The sequence below is a fragment of the Thermobia domestica genome, chromosome 4 (assembly GCF_964235325.1).
Source record: "Thermobia domestica chromosome 4, izTheDome1.hap1.1, whole genome shotgun sequence".
Taxonomy (NCBI): domain Eukaryota; kingdom Metazoa; phylum Arthropoda; class Insecta; order Zygentoma; family Lepismatidae; genus Thermobia; species Thermobia domestica.
This window is the reverse complement of record NC_137457.1, coordinates 311,226,110-311,253,972: the sequence shown is the minus strand read 5'-3', so window position 1 is coordinate 311,253,972 and position 27,863 is coordinate 311,226,110. Positions and strand designations below refer to the sequence as shown.

The following is a 27,863-nucleotide window of genomic DNA, read 5'->3' as shown; positions in this document are numbered from 1 at the left end:
CTTCGTGAGTTGTGGTACTTTCTGGGGAAGAGAGTGGAGTGGGATTGCCTATAAACTTACACTACACTTACATTTTGTTTTCCAATTACACGTACATACATCCCCTTCTTTTACTACTCTTTCTTCTTTTTTATTTTACACTTTCCTCTAACTTTTGCCCTGTTCAACTTTTCTTTCAGCCCTCTTTCACAGTCTGAACTTCTTTCCCGATTTTGACCTTTTCCTGACTTTGACCTTTTTCCCGATTGTGTCCTTATATCCAAATTGTTTCCTCTATTTTATTCAATTTTGTTCCAGAATCATATATCCACCATGTGATGAACACATCTGACTATTTTGTAATCGTAGCACACACGCTTAGCGCCTTAGTGCACCTACCTAGTTGACCTGTAATGGTCTACGACGACGACGACGGCAATAATCGCAATTCACTGCACAACAGTTGTCTTTCATTAAATTGTACATAATTTTCCCGAGATATTTATTAATTTTCATCACGTCTCAGGTTAGTACTTCGTCTTAACATTATCCTTGATAAATAGCCAAATATAAGTTAAAGGTGCTCGCAATAATATCAATTTGGGAAGATTGCTTTGAAAGGCGTATTCTTAGCGCCCTCCTTGCTTTGGACAATTCTATTCTGATGACCAAAATTTCCTAATGTTCTTTGTATGTAGTTTCCAATTTTGATACCACATTTTCTAATGTTTGTTCTGTGCAGTTTTATTATATAGATCCATAATATAAGTAGTAAATAGTAGTAACAGCTTAGAAGCCCTGCAGGACTTTTTTGGGTTCTGTTCTTGACTAGTGATCGGCAGTGGGAATATTCCCGGTGGGAAGGAATTTAAAAAATTGGAATATTCCCGGGTTTTTTCGCTGGCCTATAGATTCCCGGGAAGGAATTTATTTTCATTTGTTTACTTTGTCTTTCAAATTATAAGAACCGTATGACTAATTGCATTATTTTAATATATTATGATTTACTTCTAGGTTTTAAAGAATTTGGAGGTTAAAAAAATTTAGAATTCTTTGACTATTTTATGTAACTAATAATATGATTTTTTATGTTCCATTTCAATGTGCACTAAAAAGTAGAGTAATTGTTTAGTATTGGGGGACCAAAACCAGCAAAAAGTAGGATGGTTTACGGAAGAAATGAATTGAAAGTATTCAAGCAGTCAAGAAAGTGTCGAACACTTTTTTTTTTTTTTAAGGGCAGTAGGGGATTTTTACAAACCGTAAAGGTAAAAGAAATGATTTATGTGAGAAAAGAAAGTGAATTGTTGGTAACGAAGATAGAAAACAACGTGCTCTGCGGGGCTCTAATCCGCCACCACTCGCTAACGCTTGCTCGGCAATGCTGCCTAAATTTAATGTTGGTAACGCAATTTAACGTATGAAACCATAAAACAACAACATCGGAATAGAATATTGCAAAAAAGTAGGTGCAAAATCTGACCCGTCAAAACTAAACAATCGCCAAAAGTAGCAAAGTACTAATTTACAAATGTGAAAAGAATCCATTTCGTTAAGTCATGTAGAATTATGTAGAAATAGAAATGAAGTACTATTAATAAACCCTGAACCACCGTTTTTAATAGACGTCAGTCTGTCTCCTCTCTCTGACTCGAATTTCGAGGAGGTACTCGAACTTCTTTTACATGTGAATTATCGCATGGAATTTCGAGAAATGGGCGGGAAGAGAAGTCGTGTGTGGCAATGTTACATGCAAAATTATAAAGACAGGAAAGACATGTAAATGTTGTGAACATACACATTTATGTGCAAATATTGACAAAATGGTGGAACATCTTTATTCTGGCAGTTACCCAACCTAATTTGTTTATAACACTTAAAAATTTAATATGTTTATAATATCAGTAGTAGAAGTTTAGAAATCCACCAACATGTAAATTTAAACTGTTTAGCGGTTTAAAAGTATGTGGACTTACTATACCATTTTTGAAACATATTTACTTTCATAGAACATATTGTAAATAAATATCCATTTTGCGTACTCTCTAAATATAATAAATTATTAATGAAATGACATAACATCATTCAGAATATACACTCTAAAGACTTCCCTGGGGACAACTGTAATAATATACTGTGATATATAAAAGAATTTAACTTTGAAATCATAATATAGTAACAGAATACAATTTTCTTTGTGATTGTACACAAATTCCCGGAAAATTTCCATTTTGGGGAATCTTCTCGGGAATATTCCAGAAAAGTATCTTCCCGGGAATCTAATCATCACAAGGCCTGACTGAAGTTAGGGGAAGGAGCGATGCAACTATATTATATTTCATCACCATATTATAGTTCATTTGCCAGTCTACCGTGAACATTTTAGGGAGGCAGCCAAAATTTAGGGGGTCCCCTAACCCCCTGAGTACGGGCCTGGAGACAACCAAAATAATATAGCTACTGTGATTTTTTTTTTTTTAAAAAAAAGAACTTAACTTTGAAACCATAATATAGTAATAGAATGCGATTTTCTTTGTAATTGTACATAAATTCCGAGAAAAATTCCAATTTTGGGAATCTTATCGGGAATATTTCCGAAAAATATCTTCCTGGAAATTTACCCATCACTAGTCGGTCTGTCTCCTCTCTCTGACTCGAATTTCTGAAGAGGTACTCGGACTTCTTTTACATGTGAATTAACGTATGGAATTTCGAGAAATAGGTAGAATGAAAGGTTGTGTATGGCAATGTTACGTGCTAAAATATAAAAATAAGTATCTTGCAAATTTTGTGAACATAAATATGTATGCTTAAATATTGATAAATTGGTGAGACATGTATCTTCTAGCATTTACTTAATCTAATTGGTTCATAACATTTATAAATTTAATGTGTTTATAATATCAGGAATAGAGTAAAGTTGAGCAAATCCACTTACGTATAAATTTAAGCTGTTACTATGTAATTTTTTCACACATATTTAATTGATAGAACATATTGTAAATAAATATACATTTATGCGTACTCTCCAAATATAATAGTGTTAATAAAGTAACATAGTACCGTTCAGAATATATAGATTTTAAAGAATCCTCTGTGGACAACAGTAATAATATGCTGTGATATAAAAATTAATTCAACTTTGAAATCATAATATAGTAATAGAATGCTATTTTCTTTCTGATTGTACATAAATTCCCGGATAAATTCCCATTTTGTGAATCTTCCCGTGAATATTCCTAGGGAATCTTTCCGAAAAATATCTTCCCGGGAATTTACCCATCACTATTCTCGACATGAAATGGTCAATTTAAAGACTTGGCCAATTTTTTTGTGTCCATTTTGCAATCTAGGGATCCGTATAGTAAAATTGTACACTTTCAGCTCCATTATAGAAATCATATTGTGCGAATATTACACTCTTATGAACAATAATATATTTCACCCGTAAATTTTCTAAATTTTCACTTTGTATTTTTAATTTGCCGCTTACATATTTATTATAACTTTGTGCTTTTAATTTTGGTGTATGCTCTCTCAACTGTGATTTACGCACTTTTATTCTTGTAGTATTTATGTGGGAAAATTTACTTCTTCGAGGATACCGTGTATCGATGTTTAATTGTTTTGTTTCGGCATTATTTTTGAATTTAATTTTCGATAAAGATTATAATGTGCCTACTAAGGAAATTTACTACTATTTTTTTTTTTTTTAGAAAGCTGCACAAGAAGTTAAAATATTTAAATTTCGTCTGGATGGCGTGAAGCACTTTAAGTTGCCTTTTTATTTTATTTATTTTTGCGATAATTAGAATGGTAATCCTGCACTTCTACCGATTTCAGGGTTGTCACGTATTGCAACACACTAATAATGAAACTCGTGGTTCCAGCCTAAATTATCAACATTCTTAATGAAGAAAAGAGTTCGTTACCATCGCTCAACCAATAATTCAGCCTGAAGTAATCATGTTCGAATAAATGATTAGTGTTACCCACGACTTATGCCGAACTTGGCCAGCCTGTACTTTTCCACAGGGTGCCCAAAGATATTACCAGAATGCAAGTATTCCTCGTTAATGAAACGAAATACGATTTACCACAAACGAGTTCTCGTAAGATTTTTCTGTAGGAATGTCCAAAGACGTTTTTAAGAACGCAAGGTAATTTTTTGAATAGAAATATCATTATGGCATATTACTTCCATAGAAGGAAACAGAACCATGGAATCTGTCTATATAATAAAATAAAAGAGTGTACAGTGCAATAGTGAAATGTTATGTAATAATATTCAGCTGTAGTTAGAGATATTTTCAGGTGTATTTAGTGTTGTACTAAGAGATTGACCAATGTATGATTCTAACTTCCGTAATTCTTAATATTATGGTGACGTTATCCACTACTGAGGTAAGTAAGTATGTTTTGGTATTTTGGGGTTTCATCCTGTTCACTGCATTTAAATTCAATCATTCCAGCTTTAGCACGTTACATTGTCATGTTGTATATATATTAATAGTATTAATTTAGCATCGATTTTAGAAATTATGCTCTACGAACTCAATAAGGTAATATTCAAATCAGTAATATTCAATTTAATAATCAAAAGTGCTCTACGAACTCTGTAGTTCTGTTTGGATTTTATTATTTCTTGTTTCGGCCAATATAATATTTTATATTAATGAATGATTCATATTTTTTGTTTTCAGATATTTTGTTTTTCTCATACACTGTGTGCTAAAGACCTGAAGTCTTCAGAGATATCAGGTTTTAAATTAAGTAAATACTTCTTTTTGATTCAACCTTGCTGCCATTAAAGGCAAAATGAAATTAGAAAACGAACATAATGAAGGTCGCTATTGTAAACTGTATAATGTTGATGCCAATGATTTGGAACATAGAGATCCACTTTCAATATCTTCTATGTTATATTTTGATTGTAAGCAAGAAGCCAAAAATGCAATGAAGGAAGAAACTGACATTAAGCTCTCCATGCTACGAGAAACTTGGAAACCTAATTTTAAATTCAGTTCAGGAGGGAATGAAACTGATACAATAGGAGATTGGAAGCTAGCTGCAAAACCAGTATGTTTAATCAAGCGTTTATCAATGGCTGATTTACTTGTAAATGGCAGCAGTAATTTTAAGCCAAAATTTGATAATTTTACAACTACGGAAAACACAAACAATCCTATGTCTTCTGTTATTGAGAATCAGAGGCCCGGCATCTTTCATAAAGTGGATTGTCAAGAAATAAGGAGCAATCCTCAGGATCTCAGGTACGTTTACGTATGTTCATTTTTCAGTTGTGATCCATATACTTTCAGCAAATACATTCTGTCATTTTTTTAAAAGTTTTCATTAATCTTAGAAATTTTGATAAGTAAATGAACACAAAGTAGTGTAGGGTTTCCAAACTGCCAATCGCAATCCATTGGTCGTCTTATTCAGAAGGCAGCAGTTTTAGTTTTGATACTTCTGAGTTCTCTTGGTAAGAGGTATTAATGACAGGCAGTTTATGGGAATATGAAGTTCATGTCACAGCATGCGCCATTATACTTAATCAGTTCACTCATGATTCATATCCATTCGTATAATAGTGACATCCTCTGCTATATTTAACCATTCATGCATAGTGTAGCATCCGTGTGAGTTTCGATCACAATATTTTTCGCACATTGTTATAGGTTAACCACCTTTTGTCACTCCTTTTTAACTGCTTCAGTAGAGATTCAGGTCTGTTACATTTTGGTAGAGATTTGCTCGATTTAATAGGTACTTTTGATCCAGATCATGTAGTATCCAAAGGTACATCTTCTTTCTGTAGCAGCATTATTCAACCATTTACCACTCTTTGGTGATAGGATTTTTGTCATTGACGATGTTGTAATTCTTCATGTTTTTTTTTCTTTTACTTATGCCAGAAATTATGTATTTTTTCTGTTATTAGCGAGCAGCATCCTGAACATTGAAATTTCCATAATGAAAGCCACTTAACCATCTTTTGGCTGTAACTTTAACAATGTACTTTGCCCATAAACAGCACAAATTTCCGCATAGTCCTGTGCAACGTTAGTACTTTTATTAAAACAGCATTCTAAACCGTATCGTAGTTTTGCAGAAAGTTCACTTTCTTTCAAGGCACAATAACGTACAGCTAATTATTAAAACTTCAAAATTTCTTGTACGTCTACTATCTTCACAGTCAATAGTCAAATGACATTTTATCTTTTCACCAGGTGTGATTCATATACGCTGAAATATGAGATATTATCTTCAGGTCTTGTGCAAAAAAATGAATACATTTTTAGATTAGCTGATAAAACGAGAGTTCATATAGACCTCTGTGGAAAAGTGAATAGATGTAGAGCTAGAACCGAAAATATGCTTGGTAAACATACATTGCAACGCGCGTTATTACGAAGACAAGAAACCGTTGGATGGCGACTCATATCAGCGTGAAGGAACTTGTATATACGCCATCCAAAGATGCATATTTCATTAATGAGCATTGGGTTTCCAAAAGATTCTGTATAAAGTATATAACACATTTAGGCTCTCAGTAGAATTCTTCAGATAAGTTCTTATTAAGATGGGTCAAAAATAGGCTAAGTGTAAGCCTTGACAACAGTGGACACGAAATGAGTTTTCTCAAAGTGAGAGATGATACAAATCACCCGTTCCTCATGTTCGTAATAATGAGTGTCCCCATGTTTATTCGCAGTGTAATTAATATTATCCTTTTCGGTGTATGTGCGCGCACAATGTCGACTTTTACAATTGCTTGGAGATAGAATTAAGTGTGAATAGTTTGGAGACAATTAGAACATCCTATGTGATGTTTCCTTGCATTTCAAGAACTGTAGAAAAGTGAACGGGTTAGGATAAAATAAGGTGAGAAAAGTGGTCCGAAATACAAAGTCAGGTTTTGTAAAATTCCGCAATACGAGATTTTTTTTGTTGCGTTCCGACAAATATTTAAACGTTGGTGGTTCTTATGTAAAGAAATATTCTCTATACGAGTTTATTATGTGTGGATTTCGTGGAATCATATTTAGTTATATGCCTTGTAGATATTCTTAATGCTTTCGCTAAAAACAGAAGTGTCCCAAATCTGTAGGATAATTTGTATATCTTTTTTTAGTTGTTGTGTTTCTTCTATTTTTATCTATGTATATTGTAATCCGCAATAATTAACATGCAAATCCATTAATAATATTTATATATAGAAATTCAGTCGTGTCATGTTTTGTGGGTGAGTAAAATTTCATGTAATTTAATACAGGAATTTAACACGAAGAACGAAGTACGGATTTACAAAACGAATCTTTGAATAAATACCATAGAAACAAAAATCAGAAGAGATGCAAAATCTAGTGCTTCTTTTCACAAGTTTTGTTGAATTTGAATATTTATTTCAATCCTCATTTACAAGTTATAAGGGATATTAGGTTTTTTTGTTATTTTTTATTAGAATATTTTGACGTGTTTAAATAAACTTCGTTTCTCTCGTACTGATATTTTGTAATGACATTCATTTCTCGCCTTGAGACATCGTTCGCAACGTATAACCGTTTAGAATACTTATTAAATGTTAAAATATAAGTGATTCATAGTTTTACATGATATAATTATAGAAAGTTATTACATATACTGAAATTTTATGATCAGAAATGGAAAGGTTGAGTTGCTGAAGATAGTTTCAAAATTAATTTAAAACGCTTTTACTAGTGCACACAAGAAATGTGTTTGAAGGGGATAAGTTCTCTATATAATCCTGTATGTTTTGTTGATCCCCACAGGAACACAAATTCAAATGCTTTCCATGAGAGTACTACCGTTGAAGACCATGCACCTTTTAATGATTTATTATAATTACAGGGATTTCAGCACAGTGAACCATCATCTACAGTGAATGATTTTGTTTCACTATAGTGTGTTGTGTGTTGAAGTTCATGAATGATAGTAGTTCCATTACACTCTGTTATTGAAAATATGGCTATTTGTCATACGAGCAAGTTGCCGCGAGAAAAGTAGGAAAATATGGTAATTTTCCGCGATGCTTCAACCTGTGAACACGTTAAGATAAATTAAAAGACATTTTGTCAACGTACCGAAATTGAGTTTTGCCCTCTCTGAAACACTTTTAAAACTGAAGAACACTTTAAGATAATAACTTTAGCACCTTCTGCCTTACGGTAAACAAAGTTTCGCTACAGTTCAACGGCGCCGAATTTCCAAAATTTATGAATTTGCATAACAACGGCGGGACCTGTTAATCTGTGTTTTTAGGGAAGTCTCGATATTTGATTCATACGAACATTAAAATAAAGGGTTGTGCTGTGATAAAGTAAAATATACCGGTACTATAAGGATAAGTTGGGCTTGCCCTAGCTCAGTTGGTAACACGGCTGACATAGACGCCCAAACTAAAAATTTTGTGGGTGCGGCGCAGACACAAGATTATTTATTTGGGTGCCGGTGGCTCCGGAGCACTCACGTTGTTGGGACGCATGTTACTGTTCTATGAAGCAGAATAAGCACCTCACGATATTATGAAATGAAAATTTTTGAGTAGATAATTAAGCGTAATGGTCTGTTATTCTTGAAGTAAAATCAGTGTTTTCTGTTGTTCTTTCGTATTTTCAGATGCCAATTGGAGCTTTCGGACCATCTCTTTTAATTAAACCCGTCGTTTCAGAAACCAAATTTTTCCACAAAAGTTTATTTTCATTTATTATTAGCAGTATTGTTAGAATAGCATCTGGAAGAGAAAAATCTGATGTTAAGATAAATCGGCCTTTCCCGGACTATAGGAAGTTTCCGTAAGAACTTCTGAAATGTCGCTAAGGAAGAGAATTATATAAAGCAGGGAAAGAATGTGTTCGTTTATGATACATCAAAGATAAAATTTTAAGGATAATTCTGGTATCTCATACGATTGATTGAATTGTTTCACTTCTTTAACTTGCATTTTATTCTTACTGTCTTTTGTTTATTTCACTAAACGTTCGACATTTAATATTCCACTATTACGATTTAATTGACTTAGACTCGGTTCTTTGATAATGTTACGTAGTTTTTCGCAATTCTATTTACATATTGGTAACAAGTTGCCTTGTACATGTTAGGATTATTATTACAATTTATGTGGAAACTGTAACTAAACTTTTATAGTACACTACTTACGTTTTTTTTTTTTTTTTTCAATTTCAATTTCATTCTTTGAATCTCAAATTCTAAAAGTAGGGATACGAATGAATAGGAGTGGAGAATACATATATATGGTCTCCCGATATTAATTTTAGTGGTTTCGAAATACCACGCTGAAATATAGAAAGCATATGTAATCTATTACTGCCATTAACAAGCAGTGCTCTCTCTCTCTCTGTCGCTATGTAATGTATATATTAACAGTGGTAATAGAATGTTAGTTCATAAGATAATATCCAGTATAACCGACCTCTTTTAGAAATGCAAACAATATATTAAACATTCAACTAGGCAGTAAACAAAAATTGTAAGAATTCAACAAATGGTATTCCCTTATGGTAGTCACTATTACAGAAAGATAATCTGACCAGATTAAAACCAACTATTTACCAATTAACAGCGTAAACTAGTCTGCCTCGGTAACCGCTAACTTGTTCTAAATAGTCAGGCAAGTACCCAAAACTAACAAAATGACTAACGGGGCTTTATAAATAAGAACAGTATGGTAATGAAAGGAATGACAAATCTTATTACTTACGTAACTCACTGCCTTGTTAAGCCAATCCGTCTATTAAATAGGACAATTAGTTTTTCAAATAGGACAGTAGACAACGAATGGAAGTTACAGTACATCCCTGTATACTTTGTAAATATATTCAGATTTTATTTAAGCTTCCACAGAATTATACTTTGAATATCACTCGTAATTTTATATATATAGAACAACCATTTTTCAATATGACCATTTAATCAAAACTATAATACTGCTCTATATGATAGTAGTAGCGAAACAAAACCATAATACTTGCTTTCTCTAATGTGTGTGCTCGAATGTCCCACCAGAGGGCATAAGCAACAGAATTAAGAGGCAAAACGGAGAAGCTTTGTCTTTACACAACAATATAATTAAATTTTTCCTTGAAGCACCTTTCTATGAATATCTGATAACCAGTGACATAAAATCCATGGATTATATGTTACACTCTTGGCTCGGCCACTTGCAAGGAAACAAACAAAGAAACAAACAAACAAAAAAAAACTTTTTGAAAGCGAGTGAATCGACGTGAAAAGCGAGTTACAGAAAAATATTATAAGAGGGGAGAAAACACTCATGCAAACAATCATACTATCATTTAAAAAAGAAAAAAAAACTAGATAAACCATACTAGGAAAAGTTAATAAGACAGTATAGAAAATCATTAATCCACATGTTCATCCGAATTGACGGTGAATCCAACCACTTAACCTATTTTATAAAATAGGCAAAAATGTTAATTGTAATTATAACCAAACACTAAATTGGTCGTAACATCCAAATAACGAGTTAATACTTGATAACAAGTCATAAAAAGTGCCAACTTTCAATATACCCTTATTTGTGTATCAAAATAAGTCACTATGTAAATATAATCGAACACATTCTGATAACACAATACCTGAAGAAATAACATGAATATCAATGTTTGTATCCGACCTTTACACTTTTCTCAACATTTCGTCCTTCCAGTGCATAAGCATACCAAAAAATCATGAGTTTCAGTTATATTTGCAACAAATGAAGAAGACAAGATACAGAAGAATAAGCTGAACAGATATGACTAGATTAAACTATTTTGAGTTCCAATCTACGGTTCAAGGACATCCACCCTGCTCCGCGCTTTCCTCTTTCTCACCCCCCACTCCTATGCATTTTCCTAACAGTAATAGAAAAAATGAGCATGATACTCAATGAATGGGCAGAAGGCTGAGGGAGCAGCAACTAGTAATAGTTGAGCATCAGGGTTGCTAGGTATTGGAGGGTGTAATCTCGGTTTTCAATCGCTTATTTGAATGGTTTGATTGCAAGTGAGAAACGGTTTATATATTTGAATAGTGTGTGAGAAGGATATTCTTTGACTTGCCCCAGTAAAGAGAGATCTGAGACGACAGTCAATGGATATAATATATAAAGTTTATAAATATTTTAAGTCTCTGGAAAATTGCGAGGAAAGAGTGTGTGATTCCTTCAGAGGTGTACAATGAAGAACTGCAGAGGTGTGTGAAGTATCTTTGCGGACTGTGCAGAATATATGTTAGGAAGCAGAAAAAAGTCTTGTTTATTTATTTATTTACTCTTATTTTGCATGGCGAAGTTAACGCTCCTGCCTTGTCCCCCACTTGACCATGCTATACAATAGTATCATAATTAGTAATACAATAATAATAAAATATATAAATCATACGTACACACACACACAAACACACACACGCGCATCACATCACATGCACACATAGATTACTTCAAATAACCACATAATATAATCACATTTAGTGAACAAAAGAAACAAAAGGTAGGAAGTATAAAAACCAGCATTTTTTTCAGATATTGGTAAGCCTCTACTTAGTAGACTTATGGAGGATCTTTTCAATGGACTTCTAGAATAGGTTGATTGACTGAGATCGTCTTGTGTTGGATGGAAGGCCATTCCACGCACGGATAGTGGATGCAAAGAACACATTGGAGTAGAATTTTGACGAATATGGGGGAAGAGAAAGTAGTTTATTTACACCTGATTTTGTATTTTGGTCGTGGTGAGCATTTAGTGGTTGCAATCGTTGAAATAAGTAGGAAGGTTGTTGAAAGCGCAAAGCCTTAAAGAAAAGTGTGAGTGGATTTAAATCTGATAGAGCTACATCACAATATTCAAGGTGAGGGAATATTAGAGATTTTACAAGTAGTAGCTTTGTTTCAGTGGGTAGAATTTTCTTTAGTCTAGTGAGTGAATGCAAAGACCAGAACGCTTTCCAGCGTTAATGTGAGTTTTCCACTCAAGGAATTGATTTATTATTGCACCAAGATTTGTAACAGTTTCGGAAAATGGAATAATTGTTCCATTTATCTGTACTGTTGGTATATTCGAACGGTGCATTTGTATAAGTCTTTTAGAGGAGACACAAATGCACTTCGATTAAAGTGGATTTATGGTTAAACCATTTTCAATTGACCATAAGTAAATGCGATGCAAATCGTCATTCGTTTGTTGAATTGAATTGTCCAAGTTTCCGGGTTGACCTGAGATATATATATATATATATATATATATATATATATATATATATATATATATATATATATATGTATATATATATTTGAAAATCATCTGCGTATAGGTGATACAGTATTGTAAGACAGAAGGAAGGTCGTTAATGTACAAACAGAAAAGGAAAAGGGCAAGGACACTTCCTTGAGGGACGCCGCGAGTGAGATTTCACAGTGCAGAAGAAGTATCGGCTACGGTTACAAACTACTTCCGTCCCTGTAGATAATTTTTGACCCATTTCACAGCACCATTGGAGAAGTTAAATTTCTTCGCCAATTTATGGAAGAGAATTTTATGTATAATTGATTGAAAAGCTTTAGAGAAATCTAGTTGAGCAAGAACAGTTATTTGCTTTCTATCCATAGCTAGTCTAATGTCGTCAGTGACACAAGTAACAGCTGTAGTAGTACTATGGTACTTTCTGAAACCTGATTGAAACGGATCAAAAAAAAATGTATTTCATTAGATGGGTTCGTATTTGATCACTAATAATGTATTCTAATGCCTTTGACAGAGCAGGTAAAATACTAATTGGCCGAAAATCATTAATACTTGTGGTATTACCTGTTTTGGGAAACGCTTGGCAAACACTAGATCCTGAAATTGGTAATTGCCCATAGTGAACAATTTTTTGAGGATTATTAGTTAAGATGAGATTGAGTAGTAAATGTGATGAAGCAGTATTGAAAGTGGGATTTAGAGCACACATTGTCGGGTTAAGGCCAGATAAAACATCACGAGATATCTCACTCTCATTGTTCGACTTCAGCATGTTAAAATCACCGAGAACTAAACAATTTTCATAAAAGGGCAAGTGTTTCAATATTTCATCTTCGAAATTTTTAAAATTTGGTTTTGGCGGTCTGTACACCGAACAGATGAGAACTTTTTTTATTCCAGAAACTACATTCAATGATAATGTAGTCAGTACAGAAGCTGTATTCCTGTGGTGACATAGCCAGAATTTTCGTATCAACGTCACCCCTCACATAGATACCAAACCCACCAGCGCCTTTTTGCGTTCTGTCATTTCTTATAAACTGATAACCCGGTAACTCATACAGGCTGCTATTTAAAGTTGGCTTTGCCAACGTTTCGGATACCAAAATCAGGTGCAAACTATTTTGCGGAAGAACAGTAGTTTGAAATTCATCGAAAGAGCTTAGAAGGGACTGTGCGTTGAGGTGAATGACATTTAGGGTTGTCCCCGCTGCTGGTTTACCTAGTTCCGTTTGCAGTAAATGTGCCGTCGGAGGTGAAGGTGGAAAAAGGGTAGGGGAGAGAGAAGGTGGAAAGTGATCTTCAGTCCCGTTAAGGGAGAAGTAGATACGAAATATTTTTGTGTTAATTGAAGTCGATGTTGCTATCTTTAGTAGTTTTTCTATTTGAGGCATGCTAAAATCTAAGTACTGTTTACAGTTAAGGAAAAAGAAGATACATTAAAAAAAACGAATTATGTAGGCTACATAAAAATGAAGAAACATATCAAAGAGACTTACCAAGAACTGGGTGACGAAAACTGTTGATTTCCAAACACTAGTTACACATGAGAATGCTTCTAGCGGAAAAATTACAAACACACAAATCACGCACAAGGAAATTGCATACATTAACACAACACAATAAATAAAACACTGTACTCTACACATTTATTCCAAATGTACAAGTCTCGCTCACTCAAAGGCGTAGTTCAAGTTCCCTACCCCCTTTCACTAATAAGGTTAAGGAACTGCCGCTTCGAGGATACATAATAATTCTGGTTCTCCATAGCAATGACAATTTTGCCATCTGATGTTCAAGTATTGCGGACCCCAAAAGCTTGCCTAGCTTGGCGAAGTAAGGCCAGTCGTTTTGTGGTGAGAGATTCGGTGTTAAGAAATTTGCTGCCTTTCAATTTATTTTTGGCTTTTTACACCACTTCCCTGTAACGATATGACACAAATTTTTCAATTAAAGGCCTGTGTTCTTAAACCTGGTTCTGCGTTTTTATTCCGAGACGATGCTACCTGTCCAAATGTTCTATGTTGATATCAATGTCCAATTTACTCTTTATAAAATCGATTGTTACATTGGTAGGATCTTCGCCAGGCTTCTCAGGAACTCCGTGTACTAGCAGGCAGTTTCTCCGGCTATATTTTTCTATGCTGTACAGTCGATCATCGTGAGCCACAACTGTCTCGTTTAATTGCCCCACTTGAGATTTTAAGTCTTCCACTTGTTCTTTTAATTCTGCGAGTTCTTGTAGAATCACAGACACATCACTGTTACCATTACTTGCAGACGTCGATAATGGATTCCCAGTTGACTTAGTTTGGGCATCTACAAGGCGACTTACTTTCTTTTGCATGCTGTTAATGGCCTCCTCCATTAACGCACACAATGTTACACAATAGAAAAGCACGTAATTGTACGTGAACTTGAGAGCAACCTTATTCCAGCTAATGCCACACTAGAGATCGTTTTGGTAAGATCGTTTATAACCGGGGAAAGAGAGATAGTAATAGACGACCACTAAACGTTGTCTCCTCCGGTCACCATCTTTATCGTACTCGTTGCCAACTCAGAGAGTGCGGGTCCATTTTTTTTCTTCGGCATGAAAAATATATTGCGGGAAAATAAGGTCACAGTGTTAGATGACTTCCACAAAGATGATGTTCGGCTCTCTGTTCATAAGTTCTATGAAAAAAGTGAATATCCTACCCTGAGAAAATTGAAGGACGTATTAAGGGAAAAAATAGATTACAGTGGAAGCGTTACCTGCTTACATAAAATTGTCCAAAAACTAGGGTTTAAATACAAGAAATGTAATGACTGTAGGTGTTTCTTAATGGAGCGGAAAGATATTGTACCATTACGGGCTGCGTTTTTAAGGAAAATAACTGCCATCAGAAAAGAAAATAATCCACATCCTATTGTACACCTGCATGAAACATTAGTTAACCAGAATCATGCCAGAAAATTTATGGTTTGGAAATACCATACTGATATATAGAAACGATACGTAATCTATTATTGCTACTAACAATCAATGCTAAATATGTATACAAGGTGTTAATTAACTATACCGAGAATCTATAAGAGCTGATTCCTCATATCAAAATAAGAGAAAAACCTGTGGCGAAAAGCGCATGGTTTCAGAGCTAGGGCTGTCCAAAATCGCAAGAAGCCAAATTTCGACAGGCCCTATTTCGAATTCCAGAAAGTGTGGATGGTGGTCATTATCAGTGTAAACGAAACCATGCATACACAATCGAAAAGGGCATATTTCGTCAATTTTCAATAGGTGTACAGCGTATTCTATACAGGGTGTAATTCTCAGAAATGCTCTCAATAGAGTCTTCAGATATACCTTGCTTTCAAGGAGGGTCCAAAGTGGCAGGAGGTAAGCCTTGACAACAAGGACATCCAATGCTTCGGAGGGAAGTCGGAAGTGTTAAGAACCGGCAGCTCTATGTTTTTTGTGTTCGGATAAACGTTGATGGGATGTATTTCTTCACGCTCTATATCACGTTTTCTTCATTTATAAGGGTGAAAGAAAACATTGCAGCAAACGTCTTTTCGAGTACGATATACCGTGCTGCTGACGATCCTTAACACTTCGGAGATCGCACCAAAAGATTCTCCGTTCACTGCTATCAAGGTTTATCGTTTGTCTACATCGAATCAATCATAAAGTCAGAGCATATCTCAAAATTCGGTTGATGGCATGTCTGGGAATTTCAACCTGCATGGAATACTCTGTAGACCTATTGAATATTAATGAAATATGCATTTTTGGATTGCGTATGCATGACTTCCTTTGCTCTGATAAAGACCACCATCCACAGTTTCTGGAATTTGAAATAGGGCCAACCGCTTAAACCAAAAAACGAAAAATTTCGTAAAAGTGAAAATCTTGATGAACACACATTTCTGAGCTATCACGTGTCACGCCCGTATATTATTCGTATTATACTGAGACCAAAATTCTCTAGTCATTACTCAAAGAGATTATACTACAAAAGTAAGTTTCGTTTTAAGAAAAGTTTATGAATGTTTCTTTTGTGATTTTTTATGGTTTTTTGTTATTGTTAAGCAATTGCAATCAAAGATAAATTTTAAATATGGTTTCGTTTTAATAATGTTTACTATTGTTAAACTACATTGAAATGCCGTACGTTTTTGGGTGGGGTCTTACGAACCCCAGGACAGATATAATTGAAATCAAAAGTATCTTTGGTATTTATTTATGAATAAATGGGTCAGAGCCAAAATGGACTAAAATAATTCGTATCTTTTTTCGCTTTTCTTACTGATATGCAAATTAAGTCTTCGTATTTCTTTAACTTGCGCTAAGAAAAGTTGTATTGATATAACTTGAGCTAAATTAGTTCTTCTGTACTGTGCAATTATTTGAAATTGCTCATATGTAATTCAGTACAATGGTTAGACTTGTGCAACTGTTTTCTCTTTGTCCTGAATTAACTCTTGAGAATTATATTAACAAGTTTGTAAAGAGCAGTACAATGTATTTTACCAGGTGTCCTTCGTGACTCGGCAGTCGTATCGCATTCGTGGCCAATTAGTCCGGGTTTCGAGTTCAAATGGAGGACAATTTCTCTCTGATGTAAGCCGTGAAGCGGTTTGGATTCCGCTCTAAGCTTGTGTCACCCCTTCCACGACATCCCGGTTGTTGCATAATAACACTAAGGCGAAACAAACTTATTTTTTCCATATGTGATATAAATACATAGAGCAAATTATTTAAACCAGAAAAGGCAGGTTTAGACAAAACACCGCTCTTTTGTTTTTTTTCAACAAAAACCGTGGTTCTTTGCCAACCGTGATGGGAGGAGTTGTTATAAGCATTGAACTCTGCAAACAAAAGATACACATTTTTTTTAGCCAATGTCACGTTCCATTATTGTGACTTGTATATATGATGATATATACATTATGATGAAAAAAACTATGAAACGAATATGTTTTTAGTGCAATGTAGACAAAAGCTGAAGATTAACAGCAGGAAAAGTTTTTGTCTAGGTTGAGAACTGAAAGTATAGGAGATCAGTGTTAACTATCATATTACTTAATATTTTGTCTAATAATTTCACAGTGCTTCCCTCCAGTGTATTTGAAAATACACTAACCTTAAGTAACTTATTTTTAGGATGCGATAACGATTGTACTTCCCGAAAAGCTTTTTCTTCTTACAGACATATTACATAGAAACATTCGTACTGTTTTGTAAAATTATGTTATTTAGTTTTTCTGTTTATTTGTTGTATATTTCCAGCCGTAAAATTACTTTCCCCGTAAAAAGAAATACTCCTGCTTTACGAGAGCCAATGTATTCTGATTCTCTGGACAAATTTCTTGCCTGTAACGCGTGTGAAAATGCATTATTTGGAAGTACACTTGTGGCAACTCACGTAGTTGTACATAACGGTGAGGAATATCACATTTGCCGGATTTGTCAAAAGAGATTTAAACTTCAATCAAGTCTGAGAAGCCACATCTTAACACATACAGTTGAGGAAAGTGATTTAATTGAAGAACGTGAGGAGGGAGCTGGTCAAAGATCAAATTTCCCAACCTACTTGTTCGTTGACAAATATGGTAAGGGATTTCGAGGAAAATCACGCTTGTCAACACACATATTACAACATAAAAATGAGAAACTTCGCACTAGTAATGAATGTGGAAAGGGACATAGGAAAGTTTCTAGTTTGGCTAAAAACATATTAGTACATGCAGAGGAGAGACTCCACACTTGTGACGATTTTGGGAAAGGATTTACAGGAAAATCTGTGTCGCCTACACGTTTATTACTCGATATCCACGAGAAGCCTCATACTTGCGGCGAATGTGGAAGACGATTTACACACAGGTCAAGTTTGTATACACATATGAAACAACATACAGGTGAGAAAAGTCACAGCTGTAAGGATTGTGGAGGAAGATTTTGGTATAAGAGTAGTTTGGCTGGACACATGTTAACACATACAGGTAACAAAGTTCATTATTGTGGGTATTGTGAGAAAGGGTTTATACGCAAATCAGATATGACTTCCCATGTGGTACGACATACGGGTGAGAAATCTCACATATGTAACGAATGCGGAAAGAGATTTGTGGATAAAAAAGATTTAGCTAAACACCTATTAATACATTTGGGTGTGAAACCTCACACTTGTGACGAATGTGGCAAACGATTTACTGAGAAAAAAAATTTGGCTCTTCATGTGTTACGACACACGGGAGAGAAACCGCACACTTGTCGCGAATGTGGAAAACGATTTACTCAGAGTGGAAGTTTAGCAACACATATGAGACGACATACAGGTGAGAAACCACACACGTGCAACGAATGTGGTATGAGATTTGTGGATAAGGGTGATTTGGACAAACACAGGTTTTTGCACAAAGGTGAGAAACCTCATATCTGTAATGATTGTGGAAAAGCCTTTGCAAGAAAATCAAATTTAAATGTACATATTTTACGACATTTACGTGATAAACCTTACAAATGTGATGAATGTGAGTCGGGATTTGTGAGCAACTATTATTTGGCTAGACACATGTTAATACATAAAGAGAAGGATTTTTACACATGTAATGAATGTGGGAGGAGATTGGTGCATAAGTCTAGCTTGGCTAAACACATATTAACGCATATAGGTGAAAAACCTCATATCTGTACTGAGTTTGGAAAAGGATTTACATTACAATCATATTTGATCAAACATTTGTTACGTCATAGAGGTGACACACCTTACACATGTAATAAGTGCGGAAGAGGATTTAAAGAAAAGGGTAAACTGACTAGACATTTGTTAACCCATACAGATAAGAAATTTCATACCTGTTGTGAATGTGGGAAATCATTTAGGGAAAAGTCAAGTTTGGCTACACATATGTTAATACATTCAGGTCAGAAACCTTATACTTGTAATAAATGTGGAAGGAAATTTAGACAAAAATCTAGTTTGGTCAGACATAAAAATATATATGCACATTAGCAACTTGATATTTGTAGCGGATGTGGGAAAGGATCTAAGATGGTAACACATTTTGCTTACGCGCATTTTACATCTTACAGGTGAGAAATATTCTTCAATCAACTTGAGAATTTAGTGGAAATTAACTTGGACAAAAATTATGAAACATGCTTACATACAAACCTCAGATTAGTAATAAATTTTGGAGACTAGTTCAAACAATGTACTTCGCAACAATCATTTTGGAGAATACAGATAAGTTACCGTCGTTTTCTTATTAGTATGGGAGATCACTCTGTACTAAAAAAGCTGCTTAAGAATCTACTAGAACATTAAGGAATTAAATTTCTCTACGATTGGTAAGAATTAATTTAGAATTGAATGTGGTATGGCTGGAATTTATAACTATAATGTGGTTGAAGCCGAAAAAAAATATATTCTTTAAAATTTGCTGGCAACTGTACTCTGGTTTTCCTCCATTCTGATATTATTACGAAATTAATTTCAGCTAACGGAAAGAAATTTGTCGTTGACTTCCTAGGTGTAAGAATCTTTTCATTTGGTGACATTGTTCTAAAAGATTTCGATAACCTTTACGTTTGTTTATACACATTTAAGAAGCCCCTTGATATTCAAGAGCGTGAGAAATCATTTTATGGTAAAGTATATATATCAAGATCCAAATAGTAACCCCACATCTCAGTCTTGAAAACGAGTGGGATATAGTACTCTTAAATGAGTTACCTCGCGAGCGTGACACCAAAGACGAGGTATTAATTTCTAAGATTGATAATACGACAAAAAGTTTTGTATTTGAGTACCGCAATAAAATCAGAGCTCAAACCCTAGGCTACGGAATTAATTTGATACTAGCTAGAAGCATTTTTCCTTCTAGTGTGTTACGGACTAGAACAATGTTTTATGTAAGTCGTATATTGATACACGTAAACGAAAAGAAGCCTAATGAACAAATTTATAATGGATGTTCTTCCCTTGTACACTGTCGGTATACGGATAGTGTTGGTTCAAAGTATCTTTGTTACAACAAAAACTAAAAAGAGATATTTATGTGTAGTAACGACCAAGCTTTTTTCTGTTATTGGTGCACAAAGAATTTTATTGACATGTAAATGTGAAAATCATATATGCATCCAAAAAAGTTGAAACCCGCACTTCCGAGAACTCTAAGAAATAATATGGTTAATTGTATCACACTGACATTATTCATTCCTCCATTGTAAAACCTATTCGAAGCTTTCGGCTGAAAGTTTTTCATTTTCCTTTCAAGGTTACATAGTATATGCACTCTGGTGCTTGGGGTCCCGGGTTCAATCCCAGCCCCCGCCAGTTGAACTTTGTGGTGGACAAACACCGTGTGCGTGGGTTTTCTCGGGGTTCTCCCGTTTCCTCCCACTTTCTTCATTCCACCATTTCATTCATTACTCATCATCACCGTCTCCTTTAGCCTAGCCGGCATAAGCGTGGGACGTAAAACTCAAAGATTTCATTTCATTTTTTCTTTGAAATAGTCACATTCTGGTCGCCTCTTAATGTGATTCCATTTAAATCTCAATAACTCACCTTCTAAATAAGGTTTTAACACAATTTTGGTGGGAACCGGTCAAAACGCCCACACAAACGGTCATAACCCCCACACAAATGGACAAATCTCCCAAACGCACGAACGGCCAAAACCCCCACACTCAAGAAATGTCAAAACGCCCACACGATCGGTCATAACCCCCACACAAATGGACAAATCTCCCAAATACACGAACGGTCATAACCCCCACAGCCAAAACCCCCACACTGGTAGTCGGTCATAACCTCCAACGGTCATAACTCCCACACAAATGGACAAAACAGCCACACATAGCAACGGTCACAATCCCCACATAAATGGACAAAACCCCCACACAAATGGACAAAACTCCCACATGCAGAAATAATCACAACTGCCACACAAATTGACAAAACCCCCATACTCATGTATTGCCCTTGTACTTTTTAATAACATTTTTTATTCCACTTAAACTGATGTTGCAACTATTCTTCTTGGGCGTCATAAAGAGCCGCAACAAAGACGTAAAATGACGATCATTTCAGAGTGTGGGGGATTTGTCCGATTTTGTGGGAGTTTTGTCCATTTATGTGGGGATTATGACCGTTGCTATGTGTTGCTGTTTTGTCCATTTGTGTGGGCGTTTTGACATTTCTTGAGTGTGGGGGTTTTGACCGTTCGTGCGTTTGGGAGATTTGTCCATTTGTTTGGGGGTTATGACCGATCGTGTGGGAGTTTTGACATTTCTTGAGTGTGGGGGTTTTGGCTGTGGGGATTTTGACCGTTCGTACGTTTGGGAGATTTGTCCATTTGTGTGGGGGTTATGACCGTTTGTGTGGGTGTTTTCACATTTCTTGAGTGTGGGGGTTTTGACCTAGACCCATTTTGGTGTCATTGTGTTTCTGAAGGATGAAGCTTTTTACCGATATGTATTTTATGTATGTGGGGGATACCACGGTGGCCAGGGCAAGGAAACTATCTGTTGTTTTGTTTTTTGCATCACGTGGTTATCCTCCCCGGTTCACCGTGGTATCCTCCACATACATGAAGTACATATCGGTAAAAAGTTTCATCACTCAAGAACACTGATACCAAAATTATTTTGCTACGTTAATTAGGGGTGAATTACTGAGGTTTAAATTGAATCACATTAAGGGGCGAGCAGAATGACTACTTCCAGCATCAGACTGCTCAATGGCCGTAATTGTGTGACGATGCATTTTCTGAAATATTGTTATATAAACTTGTTTGATTGTCTACTTATAAGGAATCCACTCCTGAAATATTCCGCACCTTTTTGTTACACCCTATATATATATATATATATATATATATATATATATATATATATATATATATAGGTATATACAAACAATGATATATACGTCAAATTATAGCAAATTCTAAGTTGAATCCAAATCTAATCACAGAAGTTACGTATCTTTACAAGACTTGATAACCAAATAAGTCGTCAATTTTTTAGTGAAGTTAAATAAAGCGTACCTATTGATTTTGGCTCAAGCTAATACTAGATTGGATGTACACGCGACGTCTTTGCATCGTTGTGGCATGGAGTTTACTAAGCTTTGTAATGTTTCTATTGAAATGCAGTGTTGCCAGACATCATTTATTGCTTAAATTAACTTTCGTTGTAAGATGGCTTGCACGGACCATCCTTCAAAACACTTCATAAATTTTCAGCTGGGTTTAAGTCGGGCCAATTACCAAGACACGGAAATTGGGTAACATGACTTAAAGACAACATAGTCTTTATAACTCTGGCACGATGACAGCGATCAGAATTGTCTTGAAAAGAAAGGAACCACCGTTGAATAAAATTATACCCGCACGTATCGTCGTTTCAAGAATATGTTTATAAGTTTCTGCATTAACAACACTATTGCAAATGTGAATTTTATCAATTCCACTAAAAAAAACAATTCATTACAATGGTAGAGTACCTGGAAGTTTTTACAGTACACGAAGAATTATGTGCTTCACCAGAAATGCGACAAACTCTAGCGCGTGAATTATTGCCGTAAATGGTTATATTTGTCTCATCATAAACAACTTTGCGCTACTGGCCACTTGTCCAATCCTTGTGAGTTTTGGCCAATTCTAAACGCCTTTTACGTTATGTAAGATATGGCTTCCTGACAGCTGTATGTAAATGCAAACCCATTCACTTTAACCTGTTCCTCACTCTTCGCGAAAAAATTTTTACGCCAGATGATTTTTCCAACTTTTACCAAGATTTGCTGATGATTCAGACCTGTCTGCTTGACACAACCGTCGCAGTGGACTGTTTTGTCTAGGCGAGGATTTCATTTTTCGACCACATTTGCAAATTTTTCCACTTTTTATGCACCCGGCTTCCCGAATCTTGGCCATCTGCCTACCCACTGTACTTTTATGTAGTTGCATAATCCGGCCTATTTCAGCATTAGTTTTGCCGCTACTCACATAATGTTTTAATTCTAGTCGCTTTCTGTGGTGTAATGTCACACGTTTTACCCATGTCGATGTCCGATATTAATAATTTATAAACGATAAATCAACATTTATGGATAAACTATCACTTTCAAATGTCAGTAAAAGTAACACTTCTAGAATAACACAATTACGTAATCCAGGGCATCTACACAACAAGTAAGTAAGCAGAGACGATACAGAACGCTTGAAACGTTGATTATCTTATTGATCGCAGACCTTACTGAAAGCAACATCGAGTCATCTATTAAACGAACATTTAACATGACGGATTTGTGTTTCTTTCCGAAATATTTTGTTGAATGTCAATTGTTGTAAAGTCACGTAACTTCTGTGAGTAAAGATTTGGATTCTACTTAAAATTTCCTTTAATTATATATATATATCATTGTATGTTAGTGCATATTTAGGTAGAAACTTCTTTGAAATCCTTATAAATGCGTAAAATTCCAAGGAGTTGCTATTAGTTTTTCCATACTATATATATATATATATATATATATATATATATATATATATAGAGAGAGAGAGAGAGAAATACTAGCCTTTGACTAGGTGGGGGCTCCGCCGCCAGACTCCCGCGCTTTTGCTCTGCCTACGGCCACGCATCTCTTACGTATCAGCATTTGCATCAAGAGTGAATTTTGTGCATTTGCTCTTCATACTTAAATCCACAATTATACCAAATTTCAACTATCTAAAAGACAAAATATTCTATCACAAGAAAACGCCTATTTACATAGCGTTGGTATTTCTTCATCCCCCTTTAGACCCCTTAAAAACTAAAAATATTCACTTTTGGCAATTTTCCTGTCGGTTAGTCATGGAAGGCTACAATCATACGAAATTTCATTATTCTAATCCTGCCGGAAGTGCCTAAACATTTTGGGGTGTAGATGATGTCCATATAAATAACATGTGAAAAAAATTTCAGTTCTGCATAAAACTACTCTACAGTTGAAAATTTTTATTTTTAGCGATTTACTTAGTTAACACTAACGAAAACGTATAAGCATAACGAATTTCAAATTTTTATTCCAATTCCAAGTACCCAAAATATGAGATTATAACTCCAAAAAAAGCTCCATTTAAATAAGAGGTAAATTCTTCGTCCCCTCTTTAGGCTCTCTAAAAATTGAAAATATTTACTTTTCGGAATTTGCCTGTGGGATTGTTTCGAAAACTTACAACCATGCCAAATTTATTCATTGTAGCCCTAGAGAAAGTGTCCAATAATTTGGGGGTGTAAAAGGTGTCCCATATAAATAACTTGGGAAAATCACTCTAAAGTTGGATTTTTTTTATTATTACTCATCTACTTAGGTAGTGCTAACGAAAACGTACAAGCATGCCGAATTTCAAGTTTCTATTCAAATTCTAAGTACCTAAAGCATGAGATTAAAGGTCCAAAAAATGCCCATTAAAATAACATGGGAAAATTATTCATCCCCTGTTTAGACCCCCTAAAAATTAGAAATACTAACTTTGGCAACTCTCCTGTCGGTTAGTTCCGGAAAGGTACAATCATGCCAAATTTAATCATTGTAGCCCTACAGAAAGTGCACAATAATTTATGTCAGCTTATGTAGTTTTATATATAGTTAAGATACTAGTATAATCTTTCTACCACATAATTGTTTTATCTATAGTAAATCCATTCATGCTCCGTATGTATGCTGAAAGGAAGTGTAACTGTCATCTTAACATATTAATCTTTAATAAAATGTCGCAATTAAACTTTGAAGGAGGTAAGTGGAACATCTAACGACAAACTTTATTAAAGATAATCATAATCTAACTTCAAATATTTGTTAATTTTGATTCTTTGTACTCAAGGGTGTTCATTAGTTATTTGTGTATTTCCTAGCAAAATACATAAAATATAATACGTTTATCTTACACCAAATATGACATAGGTTGATTTGGTATTTTTGAATAAGACAATGCCATCATTCTATGTAATTTGAATTACGCTATATTTTCTGACTACTTCGATGAGTATTCATCCTTTTAGTAATTAGCTTATATTAATGCAATGATCAGTATATTTTTGCTGTTTTATTTTCATTTTTCTATTTTGTTACTTGTATTTTCACGTAGTACTCACTGTTATATATTAATTATATAGTACACATATTCTTAATATTATACATATGGTGTATGCGTAATTAGATATATACTTAGATAGATATGCATTTTTTATAGGTATTATGCAGTCATGTTCAAACACAAATGTCGTTTGTGTCGTGCTTAAACTTTTAACAGAACTGTTACCTCTTAATTATTTTAGTTTACTTAGTGTTTCATAACGCTGCTTAAGATTTTTACATAGTGTTGAATATACCTGAATATTCATATATTATCTATTACTGTTCTATAATACATGTAACTTTCTGATTATAATTCCACTGTTACAGTTCTCTAGGACTGAGTGGTTTTGTTTTCGGAACATATATTAAAAAGTTCTGTATGGAGTTTCAATTTAGTGTTTCTTATAATGTACCTAAATTTTGTTCATGTATGATTTTTAACGATTTAGTTTTTACAAATAACCTTTCTTCATTCATAATTGTATTGTTTCATATTTGTCTAAAGCAGCTTTATCTTTTTTAAGGGGAAAATAAAAAGAAATTGATATGGTTTAATAAGAACACAGACATTTTTTCTCCCCTTCTATAATAAAATGTTTCGAAGTAAATGCTTGTTCTTTATAATACTTTGAAGTTCGTTTATATTTCCCAACTTTCGATTTTTAGCCCACGAGGTATAGTTTGAATAATTATGATGTGAGATTTTATAACTCTTTACTTGAAAGGTTAAATAATTTATCATCCTTTTTTTTACACACATGAAACAACAACTGTTACTGTTTTTTACAACTGTTACTTTTTTTTACAACTGCTAGTGCGTGAGGTTTCGTTTCTTACGTAATACCTAGATACTTTCCAGAAAAGCAGTTTGTTTTCAGTTTAAAGAAAGCCTTAACATATTTAATATCATTTTCTCCATTTTGTTAATTTCATAATTAGTTTTCTAATAACATACATATATATGAAGCGAAAGCTTTGATAATGTTAGATTCGTTAACTTTTACTGCAGACAATCAATGTTTTCCTTTCTTTCATAGTTCAGCAAACTGATTGTTGGAGCTTCTTGAATATCGGATTGTGTGACTCAGAGGCGAATGAAATTAAAAATACTAAATTCAGATAATCAAATGTAATAATAATTGATACAAACAAGCCCGGATATATGCGAATTTATTTTTTGGCAAGAGATACTGGAGTTGCCAAAAGAAGAGTACTTTGTATTAGAGACATCATAGAAAAACAGTGGTCGAGTGGGAGACATTGCAACTCATAAATATCTGCACTGTCCTTTGATAGATACGGTTTGGAATACGACGTCCATAACCTGTGTTAACCATTGCTGGATGCCTGTGAATACGTCTGCAGCGCATTTAGTGGAATTATTTTACGTAGCGATCCGGATTTTGGGGACCATTCCTCTCCCTTTGTGGTAGAACCATAAAAATTGGTACGTGAAACAATGAACTAGTCCCTTACATGATAGTAAGCTGTATGTGTATTTGTTGCTAATAGGGGGAGAGGACCAAATTTGGCAACTTTACTTTTATTTTCAGGACAGTTTCATATAAGACAAAGTTATTTCACTGAATTGGTTTAGAAGCATCATTCTTATTCCTATACATAATGGGTATGGCAAAAATGATCTGCACATGAACGTGGTATAGTGGGAGAGGGAAGAGAATGTCACATTCAATGATTTTTTCTTCGCATAACTTTTATAAGAATATTTCCTACATAAAACGAGTTCATGCGCTTTGTATTGCCGCAATGATTACAATTTTTATATTATTGTCACAAATGTCTGGTCTACACATTAGCTTCATTTTGTGAGGGTAATGTGACCTCAAGGATTACCAGGGCCTCGCAAAGTTAATTTTATCATATTTCTTACGATTTTTTGTGTTTCGTCTTCTACGAATGTGGTAGGAATTGCACGAATCTTACCTCGTTGGAATTTGTAGTCTATAAGCTTTTCGACGATGCATGAATCATGACCGTGTGATAATTAGAAGGGTCAGCAGAGTCCCTAAGGTGAGAGTCTACGATTTTGTTAAAATCCCTAGTGGACGTCTAAAGGTTAATTGTGTTTTTATCTCGTAGACACTAATCATTGTTAGTTATCTATGTTGCAGATAGAGATGAATCTTGAAAACTGTTTCCTTAGAATGTCATTTGCTCTTTGTTGGCTAGTCACTACTATTTTCTTTGAGTTGTATTTGTCGAAGTATTCTTATAGCTTATGATGTGAGAACTGTAAATTATTATGGAAACGATAGTGACGAAAAAGTACTGAAGTTTTGACTTTGTGAATTTGGATTTTAGAATAGTGTTTCTACCCTCGTTATTCTTGAAATTTAAGAAATGTTCAAATATGCACTTGAACTTCTGATTGTTTAGTTATGCGCACATGGTTGTGCAGAATTTCGATCAGTAATTTGTGCTATAACACGAATATAACTCTGCTTGTAATTTACTT

At 34.5% G+C, this 27,863-nt stretch overlaps 1 protein-coding gene across 2 annotated transcripts; it reads left to right on the top strand.

Annotated features, from left to right (window-relative positions):
- LOC145684311 (uncharacterized) lies at window positions 1-25,985 on the top strand. Of its 2 annotated transcripts, none has more exons than XM_081756493.1 (3): window positions 1-505; window positions 4,683-5,252; window positions 17,542-25,985. In XM_081756493.1, exons 2-3 carry the CDS (start codon window positions 4,798-4,800, stop codon window positions 19,265-19,267), a joined length of 2,181 nt encoding a protein of 726 aa, XP_081612619.1. In that variant the 5' UTR covers window positions 1-505; window positions 4,683-4,797; the 3' UTR covers window positions 19,268-25,985. The 2 variants fall into 2 exon arrangements, with proteins under 2 accessions (XP_081612619.1, XP_081612620.1); XM_081756494.1 differs by lacking the exon at window positions 1-505 and adding an exon at window positions 578-669.
- The last annotated feature ends 1,878 nt before the right edge of the window (window positions 25,986-27,863 follow it).